The sequence below is a fragment of the Kogia breviceps genome, chromosome 8 (genome assembly GCF_026419965.1).
Source record: "Kogia breviceps isolate mKogBre1 chromosome 8, mKogBre1 haplotype 1, whole genome shotgun sequence".
In the NCBI taxonomy this organism is placed as follows: Eukaryota; Metazoa; Chordata; class Mammalia; order Artiodactyla; family Physeteridae; genus Kogia; species Kogia breviceps.
The window spans coordinates 107,656,471-107,674,929 of record NC_081317.1 but is presented as its reverse complement, the minus strand read 5'-3'; the positions used below and the strand labels follow the sequence as shown (position 1 = coordinate 107,674,929).

The 18,459-nt window shown below is 54.2% G+C and overlaps 1 protein-coding gene across 13 annotated transcripts in view; it reads right to left on the bottom strand.

Moving 5' to 3' along the window:
- Positions 1-320: 320 nt before the first annotated feature.
- PTK2B (protein tyrosine kinase 2 beta) overlaps positions 321-18,459 on the bottom strand; it is a 127,257-nt gene continuing 109,118 nt past the window's right edge. For 10 of the 13 annotated variants that reach the window (XM_059071717.2, XM_059071715.2, XM_067039940.1 and 7 more), the window contains 13 exons: positions 17,906-18,006; positions 17,640-17,729; positions 16,319-16,523; positions 12,689-12,797; positions 11,441-11,506; positions 10,672-10,797; positions 6,212-6,358; positions 5,965-6,000; positions 5,574-5,598; positions 4,073-4,119; positions 3,361-3,498; positions 3,022-3,102; positions 321-1,371 (listed from right to left, as the gene is read on the bottom strand). In XM_059071717.2, the coding sequence (XP_058927700.1) occupies positions 1,156-1,371; positions 3,022-3,102; positions 3,361-3,498; positions 4,073-4,119; positions 5,574-5,598; positions 5,965-6,000; positions 6,212-6,358; positions 10,672-10,797; positions 11,441-11,506; positions 12,689-12,797; positions 16,319-16,523; positions 17,640-17,729; positions 17,906-18,006 (1,387 nt within the window). In that variant the 3' untranslated portion in view covers positions 321-1,155. The remainder of the gene's footprint in view (positions 1,372-3,021; positions 3,103-3,360; positions 3,499-4,072; positions 4,120-5,573; positions 5,599-5,964; positions 6,001-6,211; positions 6,359-10,671; positions 10,798-11,440; positions 11,507-12,688; positions 12,798-16,318; positions 16,524-17,639; positions 17,730-17,905; positions 18,007-18,459) is intronic. The other 3 variants (XM_059071720.2, XM_067039937.1, XM_067039938.1) reach the window with 1 other exon arrangement.

Sequence of the window (18,459 nt, the reverse complement as noted above, 5' to 3'; positions counted from 1 at the left end):
ACTACCGCACCCCCTCAGAGCCCTGGCTATTTGATGGCATATGGGAGGGTGCCATTGGCACCCCTGTGTGGCCCTGGAGGGGCTGCCTGGGACCCCAATGGAAAGTCGCCCTTGGCTCAGGTGCGGGCCGGGACAAAGGCCTGGGGCAAGCGCCTGACCCCCGCTGCCCTGGAATCACCACGTGCCCTGGGGGGTTGAGCCCTGGCTTCAGCCTTTGATCTTCACCCAAAGTAAGCACGATCGATTCCTTCCAGGGTCGCGGCCGGAGGTCATCGTTACCCTCCCCGAAGGTCAAACAAACAAAACAATCAAACCACAAAGCAAATGGTACAATTTTAATTCATCCACAAGTCAAATAGAAAGAAGGTAAAAGAGTGTTCTGCACAAACACAAGAACGGAGGGAGCGAGTGGATGAGAAAGGGGGAGAGAAGACAAGTAAGAAAAGAGAAGGAAGGGGCCAGGGAGGGAAGAACGGAAAGGGGGCGGGGAATGCAGGTCGCGTCCCAGTCCAGCCTCGTCTCTCCCCTTCTCCCCTCTTGGCGCGTGGACAACACAGCCTCCTGTGTCCCGACTCCCAGTAGCTTGTCCCTGGACTGTCCCAGGTCTCCCCACATGGGGACACACGGCTGTCAGTCCAGACCAAACTCACGTTAAATAAATTCCACTATACACTGTACAAGAAAGCCAGGTGCATCCCTCATGGCACCAGCCGCCCGCCTCCCCAGAGAGAGCACCCCCACCGCCCCTCCTCTGCGCACGGCGTGGGGCGGGGCTCCGTGGGCGGGGCAGGAAGGAGAAGGAAGAGCTTGGTTCCCCAGTCAGCCTGCCCTCTACACGATGCGTAAAGGCATCGTGGCCGCAAGGGCCCCCAGCGTGACCCCCTCAGGCCAGGCAGCCACGCTCCCTCTGAGCCCTCTTTGTCCCCCCCTGCCGTCTGCAGCCCTGAGTCACCTCTGTCCAGCTGCGGCCTGAGCAGCACAGTCTGGGGGCGGGGTGGGGAGAGGGGACGTGCAAAATGGCAGGGGAAGGAAGACTCTCTTCGCCTGCCCCCCCACCCCGGGGGGACCCACAGGACCGAAGGTCAGGCAGGGGCCGGGAGCAGGGAGGGACACGGCGGGCGGGGGCGGAGACGCAGGCGAGAGGCGTTGCCCTCTTCACTCTGCCGGCGGCTGGGCCAGGTTGGCCAGAACCTTGGCCTGGTCCACGGCGTCCAGCAGGTTCTTGGCATCCACAGCCAGCGTGTGGGAGGCGGTGAGCATCTGCCGTTTGCACTCCTCACTCAGGGAGGTCACGGCGTTTTGCTGCGCCAGTCGCATCTTATTGATGAGCTCCGCCAGGTCCTTGTTGAGCAGTTTCTGGGTCCCCTCGATCTGTAGGAGGAGCACACGGGAGGGGCTGGGACCCTGAGGGCCTGCGACGTGCAGGCCGGGAGGATGGGGAAGCCACGCGGGAGTCCACCTGGTGCTGGCCCAGGAAGTGGGACGTTCTCTGGGGGGCGGGTCTGACCCAGACTTGGGCTGAATCCAAGGCCAGTGGGGGCTGGGGGCCAGGTCGGCAAGGACAGACACTGCGGGCACCCCAGGCCCCAGCCCGCCTACGCCAGCCCCCTCCGATCCAGCCCCAGAGACCCTCCCTTTGTGCCATCATACCCTCGTGCTGGCCCGACGTGGGTGAATGGTCAGGGGTCAAGTGCATTCACTCATTTGTTCACTGTGTACCATCAAATCAAGAGATCAGGGACAGCGGTTTGGGCTGTAGGGTTTTATTTACCACCATATCCCCATGCCTAGTGCACTGCTGAACATATACTTGGCGCTCAAGAGATATTTATCAAGTGAAATGAATGGCTGGCGCTCTCAAGCCGGACAGGACGGCCTGGGCAGGGGCTCCTCTGGGTTCTTGCTGCCACCCAGAGGGAGCCTGGGAAATGCCCAGACCCTCCTGCCCTATGCGTGGTCACCTGTGTCACATTGCTGACCACTGGGAGATGGTGGATCAAGCTACAGCCTGGCAGGGGGTGCGGTGTTCTGCTGGAGCCTGTGGCTGGTTTCCAGACAGAAAACCAACACATGTTCAGAGGCACAGCCTCAGTTTCCAGTTCTGCAGTAACACATGACCACAAACGCCGTGGCTTAAAACAACGTAGGTTTATTCCCTTACTGTTCTGGAGGTCAGAAGTCTGGAATGGGTCCCATGGGGCTAATGTCAAGGTGACGGCTGGGCTGCGTTCCTTCTGCAGGCCCGAGGGGAGAATCCGTTCCCTGCCTTTTGCCGCTTTGAAAGGCTGCTGCCTTCCTTGGCTTGCGGATCTTTCCAGCAGTGGCAGCATTCCAGCCTCTGCTTCTATCATCACGCCTCCTTCTCTGACTCATAAGACCTCTGCTTCCACCTCCCTCTTACAAGGACCCTTGTGACTACACTGGACACCCATGGATAATCTCAAGATCCTTCACTTAATCCCATCTGCAAAGTCCCTTTTGTCATGTAAGGTCACATAGTCACGGGTTCTGAGGATGTAGACACCTTAGGGGGCATCACTGCCTACCACTGGGACCATCTCAGGTTAGAGCGCCAACACTCCCATTTTGGTTCTCAGTGATTGTTTCTCACTTAAATAGAGAAAATCGATTAAATGATCAATTGAAGAAACCTTAACGGCTATTTCCACGACACATTCACCTTGACCTTAGTATGGAGGGTACTAGACAAAGAATCACAGGGGGCGGTAAAAAGGAGGGTGTGTCATCGTTTGCATGTCCTCACGCAATAAGAAGTCACCACAACCATCTGAGACCTAAACTAGGAAATTCGCCCTAGGAAGCCGGCCGGGTCCCCGGGTGCCAACTCCGCCCCCTTGTGGTGCCTTCCCAGCTATCCGCGCAGAGCCATCCGCTGGCGGCTCCCAGCAGAGAGGAGGCTGCCCCAGGTGGCCCTTCTGAGTCTCCTGTGTGACGCTCAGCTGCGGCCGGTGAAGGGGGCAAGTGACAGCTGATGGCACCGACTGGCACGAGGACACTCACCTCTGTCCGCGAAGACGACGGCAAGGAGGGCAGGAGGTCGTCCACACTCCCGATGAGCTTCCGCAGCGTCAGGCCCACGTTCTGGGAGGGAAAGGGGCGGGGCGACCGTCAGCTTGGCCTTTTTTGAGAAAGCCACGACTCCCTGGGGAAGAGCCCTCCTGGGATGGTGCCTGCCTGCCGAGGCTACCTTGGACTAGATTCCCTTTGACCACCTGGCTCTAACGGGGGTCTTCCTGGGAGAGGCACCTACCCGGCAGGCTGGGATGCTCGGCCCCTCCCCCTTCCTTCCAGGGCTGAGCAGCCCGCCTCCCCAGGCCACGGCTCCGCCCTGCCTCGCACCTTCACCACCACCACGTAGCCCTCGGGGGGCAGCTGGCAGAGCTCATTCTTGAGATCCAGCACTGCCCGCACCAGCTCCATGACGTTGAGGTACACCAGGTCGTGGGTCCGGTCCAGTTTGGCTGTGGGCTGGATGGACTGTGTGGGTCGGGGAAAGAGGAGCAGAGGGCCCGAGGGAGGGCGGTGAGTCAGGGGCACACAGCCTTTCTTTCCTGGGCAGGCACTGCCCACTCAGGCGTCAGCCCAACTGCTGAAGACTCTTCTCCGAGATAGTGGCGCCCTGTCCTGGGGGTGCCTCCCTCCCTTCTGCTTCCAGGGCAGTGCTTCTCACATTAGAGTCTGCCTGGGAGTCTTAAAAAAATACTGCTGGCCGGCCTCACACCAGACCAAATGAACCGTCCCCTGGGCCTGGGGGCCACGTGGTTTCAAAGGATTGTCAGAGGATTCTAACGGGTAACCAAGGCTGAGAAGCGCTGCTCCAGGGTGAAGCAACCAGCATCGGCCCCAGAGCCACGCGGGTGCCGGGAGCCAAAGCGTGGCTGGAGAAAGGAGGGAGGAGGGCCACACCTCCTGCTCCTCGGGGTGGACCAGTGAGCTTTCCTCCAGGTCAGGGAGGGGGCGCGGGAGACCGGGCACTGGTCTTCCCTTTGCTTTTTTATGACTTAGCTGTGTGGCCTTAGACAAGGCCGGCTTCAGCAGAGCCAGCACGTACCTGCGCGCCCAGCCTCGGTGGCTTCTCTGGGGGGCCTGTGAACTCTGCTGCAAGGGGGGAGAGGGCACCGTGAGCGCGGGGTGTTCTCAGCATCCCGACCCCTCCCTTCGTACCCGCTGATAACCCAGCAAAGCCCCTCTCCACTATTACCAGGAGACCCGGGGAAATGACACCCAAATCCCAGGACGATGGCGGGGGGAAATAACCTCTGGCCTCCCTGGTCCTCTGTAGTCAGGGACAAGCACTATTGTCCATTTCAAAGACAGAAATAGCCAAAGTCACGCAGAGATAGAGTGATGGCAGGGGGTGTTCCAGCCTCGGGGCTGCTGCACCCTGGGCCCTGACAGCCTGGCCTTGACAGTCATGAGGGAGAAGCCCACTCTGCAGGCAGCAGGTGTCTGAGGAGCCCCACCCAGGTGCCACAGCCGCTGTGCAGTAGATTTGTGAGGCTTCCCTCTTGTCTGCTTTGACCATTTGGGGGGGGGGGGTCAAGGAAGTGAACTGGTAGAAGCAGCATGCCATTTTCTCCCCACTCTGATGAGCAAAGGCACACACAAGCCCTGTGTAGCTGCCTGAAGTAGACGTCAAAAGACCTGGGTCCACTCTCACCTCTGCCACCAGGGAGCTGGGTGACCTGGGGCAGCTTACTGACAGTCCCAGGCCCTTAACTGTCTTCTGTCAAATGGGAGGGTTCGCTCACAAGGGACCCTGCAGGAGCCAGACTGCCTGGGCTCAAATCTGAGCAGATCTGAGCTCTGCTAATCACTAATCATTAGCTCTGCTAATCACTGTGGGTAAGTCACTTGACCTTCGTGTGCCCGTTTCATGTCCTTTGTAAAATGGGCATCGTAATAAACTGTAGCTGTCATATAGGAAGGACTGCTGTGGGATTAAACGAGTTGACATTTTTCAGCGCCCTGGGCCAGTGCTTGTCCTTGTCACTGGTCGCTGCCATCACCACCACCACCATCGTCATCAGTCCCCTCCTCCTCCCCCCATGGTGATGAAGAGCCTGGCTCACTGCCAGCTCTACCCGGCCAGCCTGCAGCACAGGGTCTCCAGGAAAGACCCTGCGGGCTCAGTGGGCCCCGCCCTCTTTCTCTCTTCCGTCCCTGGGGCCTGGGGAGGAGGAGCATCGCCTGGGAGAGACGGGCGGAGCTACATTAGAGCCTCCAGCGGAGTGGGTGGGAGATAGGAAGGATCACCAGCTCCTCCAAACAAATGCGGCCACCCAGAGAGGCGGGAACAGGCGGCAGAGGCGGGAGACGGAAGTGGGGCGGGGTGGGGTGGGGTGGAGTGGAGGGGGGGTGGGGGGGTGGGAGGTGGTGGATATCAACTCCCAAACTGCGCTTCTCTGCACACTCTAAACTCAAACAGGGCAGACGCTTCTTCCAATTGCAAACACACTTCCTTTGCCGCTCTCTGCCCTGGGCAGGGGTGGCGGCTGCTCACAAGATGTCAAGAGGAAACTCCCGCCAAGAGGAAGGGCGCTCACACTTACTGTAGCCGACCTCCTTCTCTGGGGTCTGGAAGGAAGGAAAGGGAACAGGTCACCGATGCGGCCCTGGGACCACCCACGTCCCTCGGCCTGTTCCCCAGCCCCAGGTGTCCATTTAGAGGTTTAGAGATCCTAGCTGCAGGAGGACCTGGGGACCTCCTGACCGGAAGCGACCTGGGGGCCCTGTGGCCGAAGGAGGCGGCGGGCGCTAAGGGTGCAGCTCGAGTGTGAGCTCAGGGAGGGAGCCTGTGGAGATCAGAGTGAAGGGGAAAGACGTGCTCCCGAGGTGAGAGGCAGAAGGGAAGAGACGGGAAGGCCTGGAGCCGGGGTCCCGCTGACGGCCAGGCCCTCCCAGGCCTTCCCCCTCGGGCAGAGACCTCTCCCGGTGACTTACCAACGGGGACTTGTCATTCATGTAAACCATGGGGTCCTGCAGAGGAGGAAACCAAAGGAGAGGACTTAGGATTCTAGAACGAAAACCCCCAAGGTTGCATGGAGAGCGCTCACTCTAGCCAGCTGAGGGAGGCGACAGGGGACCCAAAGTGACACGGCGGCCTGGACATCTCTGCCCCGGGAGCACGGCGTCCAGCGGCACCGCAGGGAATGCGCCCCTTCCCGCCCCGGGCGCGGCGGCCGCTCACCCGGGATCTCTCCTCCTGCCTCAGCCACTGGTAATCTTCCACCATCCGCTTCTGCTGATGGTCCAAGAGCTGCCGCATCTTGACCCTCTCGGCCTCCCACAGCTGCTGGGCCTCCTCTCGGCTGCTGGGTCGGATGAAGTCCTCCTCCTGGGAGGACAGCGGGGGAGACAGGAGAGGACACAGTAAGTCCAGTCCCCACACCCAGGAGGGACGACCTTCCGAACAGCCTTGTGGGAGCCACACGCCTTGGCCTCACCGGCTGCTCTTTTCTTGTAAAGTTGTCCTTAAATCTGCAGCCATCTAGGTAGACAGTTATTTGTGGGTCCGTCAGCCACAAACACACGCCTGTGTGTCAGTGAAATGCCGAACCCAAGCGCCCATGGTTTGACAGGCATTGTTTTCAAACGATCACATGATCGGTCACTACCCTTTTATTTTCAAATAACTGTCCTAATAGTATTTTCTCAGCTGGCATTTGTCATGGCTGCTGTCACTTAGTACAGTTGGAAATGCAAAGCCAGCCCTCTGGGAAGCCTTGGGCCCTTATCGCCACCTAAGACCGCGGTGGCAGGTCTGGAAAGCTTCGAGGAGCCAGTGGTGTGTTTCCCCCCAGAGCTGTCCACAGTGGGGTGGAGCCTGAGAGGAGGGGCGACAGCAGGCACCCATCTGATCGTGCCTCTTTATTAGAGCATGCTCTTTACTAAGAAAGTAGCTTGGGTTATTTAAGCAAAGGTTAAAACAAATGCATGAGCTAAGAGATGAGGTGAAGAACACAATTCAAAGAAATAAGGATCTATAGATACGCAATAAATGCTTCCTCTCCCTAGCTTTATTAATCTAACCCTGTTTTAACTCATTTGTGGGGCTTTGGATCTATTCATAGTTCTACCTGATCTTTCTTAAACAGAAGGTGCTGCATGTTTTCCTATGAATTCTCTTCCCTCAATCTTCCCCAGGGTTCATTTATATAAATATCTGCTCAGTCCCTTTAAACTGGCTTGCTTTTTTTTCTGCTGCACAAGATTACTTGGGTCTCCTGGACATAGGAGTGTTATTGGCATTCTTTTGATGGCATAAATCCTGGGGCGGCCTTTGCCAGGGGCATGTGACCTTTCCATGACATTCAGGTTGGCAAGCCACTCGGATCCTTTCCTTTGAACTGGCCAGTTTACATATAAGTCACTTACATAAAATGCTAAAAATTATTCTCAGTCTACTTTAGCAAGGCATAGTCTCTGCCAAGCCTCTAAAAAAGATTATCCCACCAAAGTCTCTGAAACACACTTGAATATAACACACAGTTTGAAAATAGTTACATTGGTATGTGTCTCCTAGGCTTGTTCAGCTACAATTACTGCTCTCAGTTTCTAACCATACTCCTCATCATAAGTTTATTTTCTTGCTGAAATAGTCTTTGTTCATTACTCTATTCAATAACTGTTTATTAAGCAGCTACTATGTGGCAGGGATGGAGCTGGGTACTGGGAGGGCAGTGATGGTTAAATATGCAGTGTCCCTGTTTCTCATGGGTCCAAGTAACCAATAGTAGACCGGGGTCTCTCGACCTCAGCACAATTAACATTGGGGCCAGATAATTCACTATCGGGGGGAAGATTTCCTGTACCCTGTAGGATGCTTACAGCAACTCCACCCACTAGACGCCTACAGCACCTCCCCAGTTGTTTAACCAAAATGTCTCCAGATGTCACCCAATGTCCCCTTGGAGTTGAGAGCTACTGAGTTAGATCTTATTTAAGTAAAACCAATTTCAGAACAAAAGAGGATTTCATAATCATAGAATTGATAAAAATAAATACGATTTACTTCACAGCAGCTGATGCCCCCAGATGAGGGGATTTTAAGGCTGTAAATATCCTCAGTGAAATGCCAACACCTGCAAACACAATGGCATGTCTACCGTAGGCTAGTGACGAATAGAAACTAAGCGTCAAACATTTGGAAGATGGAGTCAGGAATCTCCAGGTACAAGAAAAACGTACAGACTGAGGAAGAACTAGAGTAAATACCAGTCGAAGGAGTTGCCAGACTCAAGAAAACACTATGTAGTTTCGGTAATTGCCAAAAGAAGATTCCTACCGCTCAGATGTCTAGTATGCGCCAGGCCTGATTGCCACCTTACCAAATATTTTAACATGCATTGGTAGATGTGTTCCTATGTCTTCCAATTGTCTCATAACACTCAAGGAGCGAATGATTTTTTTTTTTTTTTTTTTTTAAATTGGACCTCTTCAGGGCTTACTTCTCTGAAGTATACCTCAGGTGTTCTTATCAGGCAACGAATGCTTACATTGCTGGTCATTTGTAAGAGAAATCAGGTCCTTGTGGTGTTTAGAAAAGACTCTGATAAGCTTTGACACCTTTTGTAAATTGGCCACACCCCCATCCTGCCAGTCTTATTTCTACCTCCACACGCACCCTCCTTGTTCTAGAAAAGCAGCTCCTGCACTCATCCTACGGTTTCCCATCACTCAATCTTTGCTCCAACGGATGCTTCTGCCTCTTTCATCCCCTGCATCCCAGTATTTTCCCCTCCGAATCTTCCCCATCCACTGAGGCCCAGCTGCAGAAAAGGAGCCGGAAAGAGTTGTTTTTCGCTCTGAACTCCCACTGTGCTTTCGCTGTACCTCTCTGTGCCACTCACAGCTTTCTGGTTTGCATTTCAGGCAAGTATGCACCTGCCCTGTTCCTTCTGGCTGATGGTAAGCTCACTGAAGGCAGCTCTCCCTTCAGAACCTAGGACAGAGCCCAGCAAAGCGTCCCTTACAAAAGGTGCTGTTTATGGAATTCTATTACTATTTTAAACCTCAATTGTGAGGTCTTCAAGAGGGAGATTGCTGCCATCCTCACTCTGGTATGGAATCCCACAGGTTCTCAGATGAGTTAGGCAATAGAGTTAGTCAGTAGAAAAAATTGTTTTTGTGGGAACAGAAATCTCTGATTTTTGTTAAATGCTTTCAAATGCTTTGCAGGGAGCCTGTTATACCTTTTCAGCATTCTGCCTGGAAGAGGCTTTCTCGATGTTTCTGATGTATACCATAAAATGGATTTTATGTTTTTAACTTTTTTTTTTTTTCTTATTTTAAGAAATGCTCATTACGTTCTTTTAGGCAGACTTTCCTTATGGCAAGTGCTTCTAAACCCCTGACAGAAAAGGTCTTCTTTTCCTGCCGCACAGTCTGTCTTTACGGAACTGAACAAAGTCCTTATGGTGAATCAGGGATTAGACAAAGGCAGTGCCGTCCCTCAAATGTACAAAATACCTTCTTACTGAAAGGACACACTTTAAAGCCAATCTCACTAAAACTCAATTCATCATGAATAAAGAGTCAAGGGCAGGAGAGTGGAGGAATTGAACACTGCCTATATGACAGTGCATGCTTAAAAATGCAGTTTTATTATCGTTAAGTATATGCTAAGATATAAATTGGTTCAATTAATGTAAAAGAGAAAAATGAGCTAGGTCAGGGCAATATTGATTCCACTAAGATCTCACTGCCTAGAATTCGAAGTTATCTTAATCATGTCAAAGTTTTACTAAATTAAGAATAATGGCACAGGATATCTCCACATACTTTCCTACATTTTGTAAATGTATTATAATAGAAACGTAGTTTCCCCTCAATTTTTAGAGTCTTATATAGTGAGCCTGAAATAGCATGCATGGTAATGGAGTTAGAGCTAAAATAATGAGGGCTTTAGTCTGTTATGTCACATATCAAGACTCCGTTTAGTAAAATATATCGAGTGTTCGTAGCAACTGACCACAGGGACCATTTGGATTGAAGGAGAAGATGGGTGAGGACAAGTTACAAGTGGACGGGCAAAGGTGCTTTTTGTTTTCTTTTTTTAACAAGACAATTAGAAGCTAGTCCACAAACGATCAGGGCCTCATTGGCAGCTGGAAACAAAGAGGTGACTGGGGAGGGTGTGGCTTAGCCCCTCACTAGTCCCCAAGCTCCGTCTCTATAGCAGCAACTTCTACAAAGCAGCAGGAGTGGCAGCCACAAGAAAGCCTTTCCTTTGACTGAGGAGAGACTGAGCAACCACAAGAATCAGACAGGAGGGCAGAGCAGGGCGGAACCTCCAGGATCTTTTACTTTTCTGGCACCATCAGGCTTGATTGCTCTCTTCCCATGAGCTTTCACACTATCGCCAGGGCTGAAGGAAGGGGGGGAGACTTGACATCCTTCGCCACAGTACCAGAGTAGGGATGGGGCAGGTCTGGGTCCAGCTGGTGTCCTCAAGAGCAGCACCTGGCTTGGCCCCTGAACTCTGATGTGCTTGCAGAGGAGAGGGAGTCACAGAGCCCCTCAGTGGCCTGACTGGTACAAGGAGGGCACCTCCTGAGCCCGAGGACGTGGGGTTCCCGGTATCCCAGGTACCTCCCTCTAGCAGTCTCTTCGGTCCTGGCTGGGACCCAGCATGCAGAGCCCTCTTACCCGCATGCTGTGGCGCTTGAAGACATTGTGCCGGTGGAGAGGTGGGGTGTGCAGAGAGTTTACGGGAGATGGATACTCCATAGGGCTGGTGAGCGTGGGTGAGCTGGCACACAGACCCTCAGGGACCTATTCAGGAGAAGCAAAGAAGCACCAGGCACAGGGACAAGGCAAGACGGTGGACAATTAGCTGCTACAAACACGAGCACAAAGAAACGATACAAGAGCTCCACGGGAGAAACAGGACTCGCTTTCCAGGAGCTAACAAAGAACAAGGTGTGGGCATTTCATTGGCCCCGTTTGGGAGACACGGCGGAGCAACATACATGGCTCTTGGCTAGAAGTCAGCACAGACACGGTGGCCTCTCTCTTCCATCCAACAGCCCTCCCCGTGACGTGGTGCATACCAGGGGTCCTTGTGTGTTACTGACCTACTGAGTACGTCTCCTCCTTCAGGACTCTTCAGAAAGGAGTTATATTCTACCATCATGTTACAAATTTGACAGATATGATTAACCCACAGGTATGTGTATATATAATACACACCTTAAAAAAAAAAACCCCACTGTTTTAAACATCACAAAAGGGTATGTTTAAACATCATAAAGGGTATGTTAGTTCTTTTCTGGGTGCCCAAGAAGAGCCAGTGCAGGCTGTCTCCACTGCCCCAACAGGTGACTACGTCTCCTCTAAGGCACGAGGATGGAATTTCAGGAAGGACCGAGATGAGGAATGGCCCTGAACTTCCCCAGCCCTCTGGTTACAGGTTTACCTGGAATTGCAGCTTGGGTGCCAGAAGGTTGGTTTGTGGAGGGGGTCTGTACTTGGGCCGGCTGGGCTGGAGAGAGAACACAGAAATCAGTCAGTCCCTGTCCCTCTCCTTGAGTGAGCACAGCTCACCAAGGGGAATTTCAGGTAGGAAACAGGTCGGGCTCGTTCAGAATGAGGAAGATGAGGAACAAAGTTACCATTAAAATCATACGCGTCCACTAACTGCACATCTGTTACTACTGAGTGACGGGAAGGTACAGGGAGGCCAGCCTCTCTGCCCTCCTGGGGGCTGCCGCTAATTGGAGGGGTTACTGATCTCTGTGTGTAGCCTCCGTGGATGTGGGAGTGCCTGCCAAATTAGCACTCGAGAGCCACAGACATCCAGAGGTGGGTCATGGAAGGCTCACGCACCCGCAGCAGGCAGGGGGACGGTGAAAAGGGCCCTGCATCCATAGGGACTTGTTATGGACTGAGTGTCGCCCCCCCCCCACTCTTATGTTGAAGTCCTAACCCCCATGTGAAGGTATTTGGAGGTGGGGCCTTCGGGAGGTAATTAGGGTCAGATGAGGTAACAAGGGTAGGGCCCCTATGATGGGATCAGTGCCCTAATTATAACAACAACAACAATAATGATAATAATAGGCACCAGAGCTCACTCTCCTCACTGTGTGAGGACATGTGAGAAGGTGGACATCTGCCAGCCAGGAAGAGAGAGAGTCCTCACCAGACGGGAATCTGCCAGCACCTTGGTCTTGGACTTCCCAGCCTCCACGCTGTCTGTTTTTTAAGCCGCCCGGTCTGTGGTGCTTTGTGTGGCACCCCGAGCTGACTACCACAGGGACGGTCCCTCGCAACCCACCCACCTAATAGCGGGGCAGCGGGGCACTGGCTCCTGTGCCCAGAGATGCCATGGACATCGGAGGCTGGACCTCAGGGGCCCAAGGATGCTCCCCGCCATGTACCCTCAAGGGTGGAAACACGGAAAGGAAGAGTGCTCCGGTCTCTCAAGGGAGACATTTCCAGGGTGATCGCCTGCCGCAGCCGTCCCACAAGGTGCCTGCTCTCTTGCTGTCTCAGATTCCATCTGCCGGCGTGCTGATGGATGGTTGGGTCGAAGGGCTGAGAGGACCGTAGGGTGCGATCCTACCTACGCTGTGAGGGGAGTTACGCAGCCAGGCCTGGGAGGGGCCGCACAGGGGCCCAGCTCGGCTGTGATGCATGGGGCCAGTGAGGCCAGGGCTTGGCTCACCTTGGGTGGGGGTTCCTGGAAGGCCGTGGGCTCCAAGATTTTGGGAGGTCGGTATCGCGCGTTCCTCTCCTGCTCTATGGCGACGTCCTTCTCCATCTGATAAATGTCACTGCCGGGGAGTCAGGTCAGATAAGGAGAGAGAAATAGGGTCAAAAATGCTACTGGTGGGGGGGGTTCCCTGGTGGCGCAGTGGTTGAGAGTCCGCCTGCCGACGCAGGGGACACGGGTTCGTGCCCCGGTCCGGGAAGTTCCCACGTGCCGCAGAGCGGCTGGGCCCGTGAGCTGTGGCCGCTGCGCCTGCGCGTCCGGAGCCTGTGCTCCGCAACGGGAGAGGCCACAGCGGTGAGAGGCCCGCGTACCGCAAAAAAAAAAAAAAAAAAATGCTACTGGGGGCTCCTCTCTGTGCTCCCATTCCCATGTCCTCTGCAGAACGCACTGGGGAGACCCCTTGGAGACAGGCTGCAATACGGATGCTGCGGCCCCCCTCACCGAGGCTGAGAGGATCACGGAATGGGTCCAGGGTGGGGAAAAGTCCTCGGAGAACGAGTCCTAGCCCACCCGGACAGTGCGAGTGTGTCTCCTGCCCACGTCCCCATGCCTCTTGCCCTCCTGTCCCTCCTATTGGCACTGATCACCTGCGTAGATTTCTGATGTCCCCGACAACCTCACGACAGAGGCCCGTGCTCTGCATCTCCTATTTTTCATTGAACCTCCCACCCATGCATTCCTGGTGTGTGCTAATGGGAAAGGGTTGTGGATTCCCTCCCAGATTAGCTAAGTGCGTGCTTCTTTCCTTTTTAACCCAATCCAGTGGTTCCCAACCTGGGAATCACAGACCTCAGAGGACTCGAATAATTACAGGGGGTCCACGAGTCCACGTGTTCACATGTGCACCAAGCCCTGTCTGTAGACAAGTACTATGTGCTGTTGAAATAAACGTCTAAGCCCAAGATGGAGCTGCTCCGGCCCAGGGGCTCACATCAGCAAGCCAAAATGCAGATAACTTTCGTGTCCCTCTAAATGCTCTGCTTGACCAGAAACAAAATACCATCCAGCCGGCCACCCCAAACGCCAAACCAGCTCTGGGCTTTATACGTACTTCCTGTTCTCTATTCATCCTCTATTTTTCTCTTCCTTGTAAAAGCGTCCTGACTTCCACCCCATTTTGCACTCTGGCCCTTGGGAACGGAGGCTGCCACTTCATGGAGTGTTAAATAAAGTTTGTCTGTATCACTTAAATTGTCTTCTTTAATAATTTTTAACAGTATTACTAAATATACAATATTTGGTATTGTGTTTTCAGATGTATATGCATTATATTGTGTGCAATAAAGAATTCATTATACGGCTTTACTGCATTCTGTCAATCAGTGGCTTCTAAAAGTGTATGTTGGGCTTCCCTGGTGGCGCAGTGGTTGAGAGTCCGCCTGCCGATACAGGGGACACGGATTCGTGCCCCGGTCCGGGAAGATCCCACATGCCGCAGAGCGGCTGGGCCCGTGAGCCATGGCCGCTGAGCCTGTGCGTCCGGAGCCTGCGCTCCACCACAACAGTGAGAGGCCCGCGTACCACAAAAAAAATAAATAAATAAAAAAATAAATAAATAAAAAAAAAATAAAAGTGTATGTTACATGGAAGAGTTCTCAAAATTCAACATTAAGAGAGTTCTTCCTACCCCCAAAGATTGGAAGCCCTCATGAAATCCTTTCTTAGCTCCAGTGGAGGACCGTCAGGCTGGGGCCTGAGGGAGGTATCCTGGGGTCATCAGGGTCATCTGAGAGGCTCCCCACGTGTCTCAAGCCTCCAGAATGAATGAAGACCCCGTGACCCCAGAGCTTCTGAGCCCCTCAAGTTACGTCTTTCAAACGCTTTTCTCCCGGAACCCTTTGGCTTCTCAAATCTCCCTTATAAGGGACCAACAGATGAGTCTAGAATTAATCAGGAGCGTCAATGAGGAGAGAGTCAGGAACAGAGAGGCCTTCTAAGCTGGAGGTCTTGCAGACTGTGTTGCAGCCCCGCCCGCAAACAAATGCAGTATATTTCCCATTGCCTGGACCTGGGGTTCCAAGCCTCCCCCTGGGGCTCCTCCCCACAGGGCAGTTTTCTGGGGGCTATTTTCCTTCTCCGAAAAAAATGCCCACATGTTGACAACAGTGCTTAACATTAATTAAACACTAGCTTCCTGGGCTTCCCTGGTGGCGCAGTGGTTGAGAGTCCGCCTGCCGATGCAGGGGACACAGGTTCATGCCCCGGTCTGGGAGGATCCCACATGCCGCGGAGCGGCTGGGCCTGTGTGCCATGGCCTCTGAGCCTGTGCTCCGCAACGGGAGAGGCCACAGCAATGAGAGGCCTGCGTACTGCAAAAAAAAAAAAAAAAAAAAAAAAAAACACCAAAAAACACTAGCTTCCCTAACGTAGGAGCCAGCAAACTAGGCCCACAAGGCCAAATACGGTCCCCTACCTATTTTTTGTGTAGCTTTAAACTAAGTATGGTTTTCACATGTTTGAATGATTCAAAAACATTAAAAGAAGAAAAGTATTTTAGGACATGTCAAAATTACATGAAATTCCATTTCAGTGTCCGCAAATAACGTGTCACTGAAACCCAGCTACACTCATGCATTTTACGTATCGTCTTCGGCTGCTTCCGAGCTACGGCAGAGTTGAGTGGTTTCCAACAGAGACTGTACAGCCTGCAAAACCACAGATATTTATTGTCTGACCTTTTGTAGAAAAAGTTTGCTGACCCTCGCCCTAAAGGATGACAAAAGAAGTCAGACCACCCACGGGGGCGCTGGTGGCAGGCGGGCCACCAAGGAAACAGGATTACCCTCTAAAAGGCTCTCCAACAGCCACCTTCACCGAGGATCTCCCAGCACCCGGGGGGTAATGGCTCTTGGGCACGTGAGAAGGATCAGACCCTCAGGCCACCAGTGCTTCATTCAGAAGGGAGAGGGGATGCCTGGTCACTGTTCACAGCCAAAAATCCCTCCTTTCCCTGCTGTCTGGGGGGAACAATCAGAGGCAGAGGAGACGCACAGGGGTGCTGCCAGGGAAGCAGGTCCCGTGCCCAGGCTGGGTGCCTGTAAGATGCACCCCAAACCTCAGCAGAGAGCACAGACACTGCAGTGAAAGTCTGATGCAGCCTTTGGGTTCAAACCTAAAATATATTTTCTGGGCACGTACTAGGAGCAACGCCCTGTGCTCGCGGTTAAGAGAGGCAGAGATGGTGCAGCCCACTCTGCGTCTCTGAGTTCATATCCGACAGTGAACTCGGGTTCAGCCTCCAGCCTTTGACACAGCACTGAGCCTCTGTAAGGCCTCCTCCGCTGGGAGGACGGGCTAACTCCGCTTGGACACGTGGCGCTGTGCTGTTGGCCAAGGGGGTGGGATGAGGGCGGGGGGGGGGGGGGCGGTCCCGGGGCAAGTCCCAGCCCCACCTGCCATGCCTTGGGCACTGAGTCACCAGCTGAGCCTGAATTCCCCCCCTGTCTCTCGGAGGGGACCAGGATGCCGGCTGCATCTTGTTTAAGGAAGGATGTTGTAAACCTGTAAGTGCTATTGAAGAGGAGACTTGCTCTTCAGGGGCCCTGGGCCTGCACCCCCCACCCCCCCGGCCTCCTTGCTCACCTGAGGCTGCACACGAGCTCAGTGAAGCGGGGCCGCTCGCTGGGGTCGTAGTCCCAGCAGCGGGTCATGAGGGTGTAGAGAACAGGTGGGCAGAGGTCAGGCTTGGGCAGCCGGTCCCCCTTCTCGAGCACCCCGATGACATCCTTGTTCTCCAGCCAGAAGAAGGGCTGCTTCCCAAAGCTCAGGATTTCCCACATGCACACGGCTGAGGGCGGGAGGAGAGGTCTCAGGGCCCCTGCTGGGGGGTGGGAAACTCTTGCCCAGAGAGGCAGCCCACCCTCCCCGGGAACAACCGGGCAGTGCATTCCCTCGCTCCCCCTATAGCATCCCTGGGATCTTGCTCACCGTGGCGGCCCACCAAGGGACCCATCACCTGCGTCCATAAGCGAACTAATCCCCCCGCCCCCCCCCCCGGCCCCTTCCACACGGAGCTCTTAGGGTCTGTGGGATGAGGAGGGGACCATCAGAGGCACGTCATCGGGACCGCTAGTGCCTTCTCTTAGGAGTGGGTGGAACCTCCAACAGAAAGCTGGTATATGTGTCAGTTGGGACGTATATACACTACTACGTATAAAATAGGTAACTGATGAGAACCTACTGTACAGCACAGGGAACGCTACTAGGGCTCTGTGGTGACCGAATGGGAAGGGAAACTAAAAAAGAGTGGATATATGCAGATGTATAGCTGATTCACTTTGCTGTACAGCAGACACTAACACAACATTGTAAAGCAATTATACTCCAGTGGGAATTAATCTTTAAAAAAAAATAAAAAGAAAGAAAGCAAGCCGGTGTTCAAAGCCTAGCACCAATGCTTGCTGCCTGTGTGATCACAGGCAAGCCCCTGACTCGCCGGAGCCTCAGTTTCCTCATCTGGAAAATGGGAAGAATATTAATGAGCTTTTACTAGGCTGGCTTTGGGGACCTGAGAGGGAGAATCTACATGGCTGTGTGCTCTGTAAGCGCTTCGCTGTCCATCCGTCACCTGGTTTTGCTTTCACCTCACCCTGCACCTCCTTCTCGGAGAAAACCTCAGCTTTGCCTTTGAGGATCCCCTCCAGGGTGGCCAACCTTGGTCCCGGGGCTGGTCGGTGGAGCACATGCTCATCTCAAGAGCCTTTTCTGGGAAGATGAACCCAGGCTGGCCCTTAGCCCATGTCACCCCCGACCCACCACTGGCCTCCCCACTTCTGGGACTTCTCAGTGGCTGCAGCAACACAGAACCTGGGGGTCCAGACCCCTGCTTCCTGTGCCCCCTCTTAACCTGGTCAGAGAGGTGAGACTCGAACACTTTTCCACGCCCTCCAGAAAGTCCACTCACCAAACATCCAGACGTCACTGGCCGTCGTGAAGCGGCGGAAGTTAATGGACTCGGGGGACATCCATTTGATGGGGAGACGCGTCACAGAAGCTTTGGGTGGACAAAGGGTTTACAGTAGTTATTAGAGGACATCCAGATTTATCCAGAAATGCAGCCTATTCTCCAGAGACTGTTGGCCTGGGCTTACCTAACAGTCACCTTTTGGGGGGATTTTGGCTTCAGCGACCCCTCCAGGGGACAAAGCCGTAACACTACCTGCACCTCACCTTTGTAATACTCCTCATCCTCAATGTACCGGGAAAGGCCGAAGTCCCCCAGCTTCACACACTCAGGGGAGGCCACCAGGATGTTCCGGACAGCGATGTCCCTGGAGGGAAGAGGCAAAGACACCGGTGAGTCGGTTCAGAGTGCTTCAGGGGGACAGAGAGACAGACAGACAGATGGACAGAGAAGCAAAGGAGGAGAGAGCTTCAGGGCCCCGGCCTCCGGAGCAGAATCGGGCAGCTTCTGTCGGTCAGTCCTTCCTGGACCCACGAGCCGTCTGGCCGGAGCCCAGCTCAGGCGGGAGCCTCGGCTGGCCCACCGTCCCTGCCACACACAGGCCTGTCGTCTCCCTCCACCTCGTTGCTGAGCCCTGTCCCCATCAACCCCTTCTCCCGCGTCTCCACCTCCACGCCTGTCTCGGTCCCCCAGACTTGCTCCAGTCACCGCCCTGCAGCCTGTACTGTCCCCTCTGCCGGGGATGCGTCACCCTGCTGACTCTTCAGGGAAGAAGCCCAGCCACTCTCCTGGTCACAGTTAACCTCTTCTTGTTCTGTGG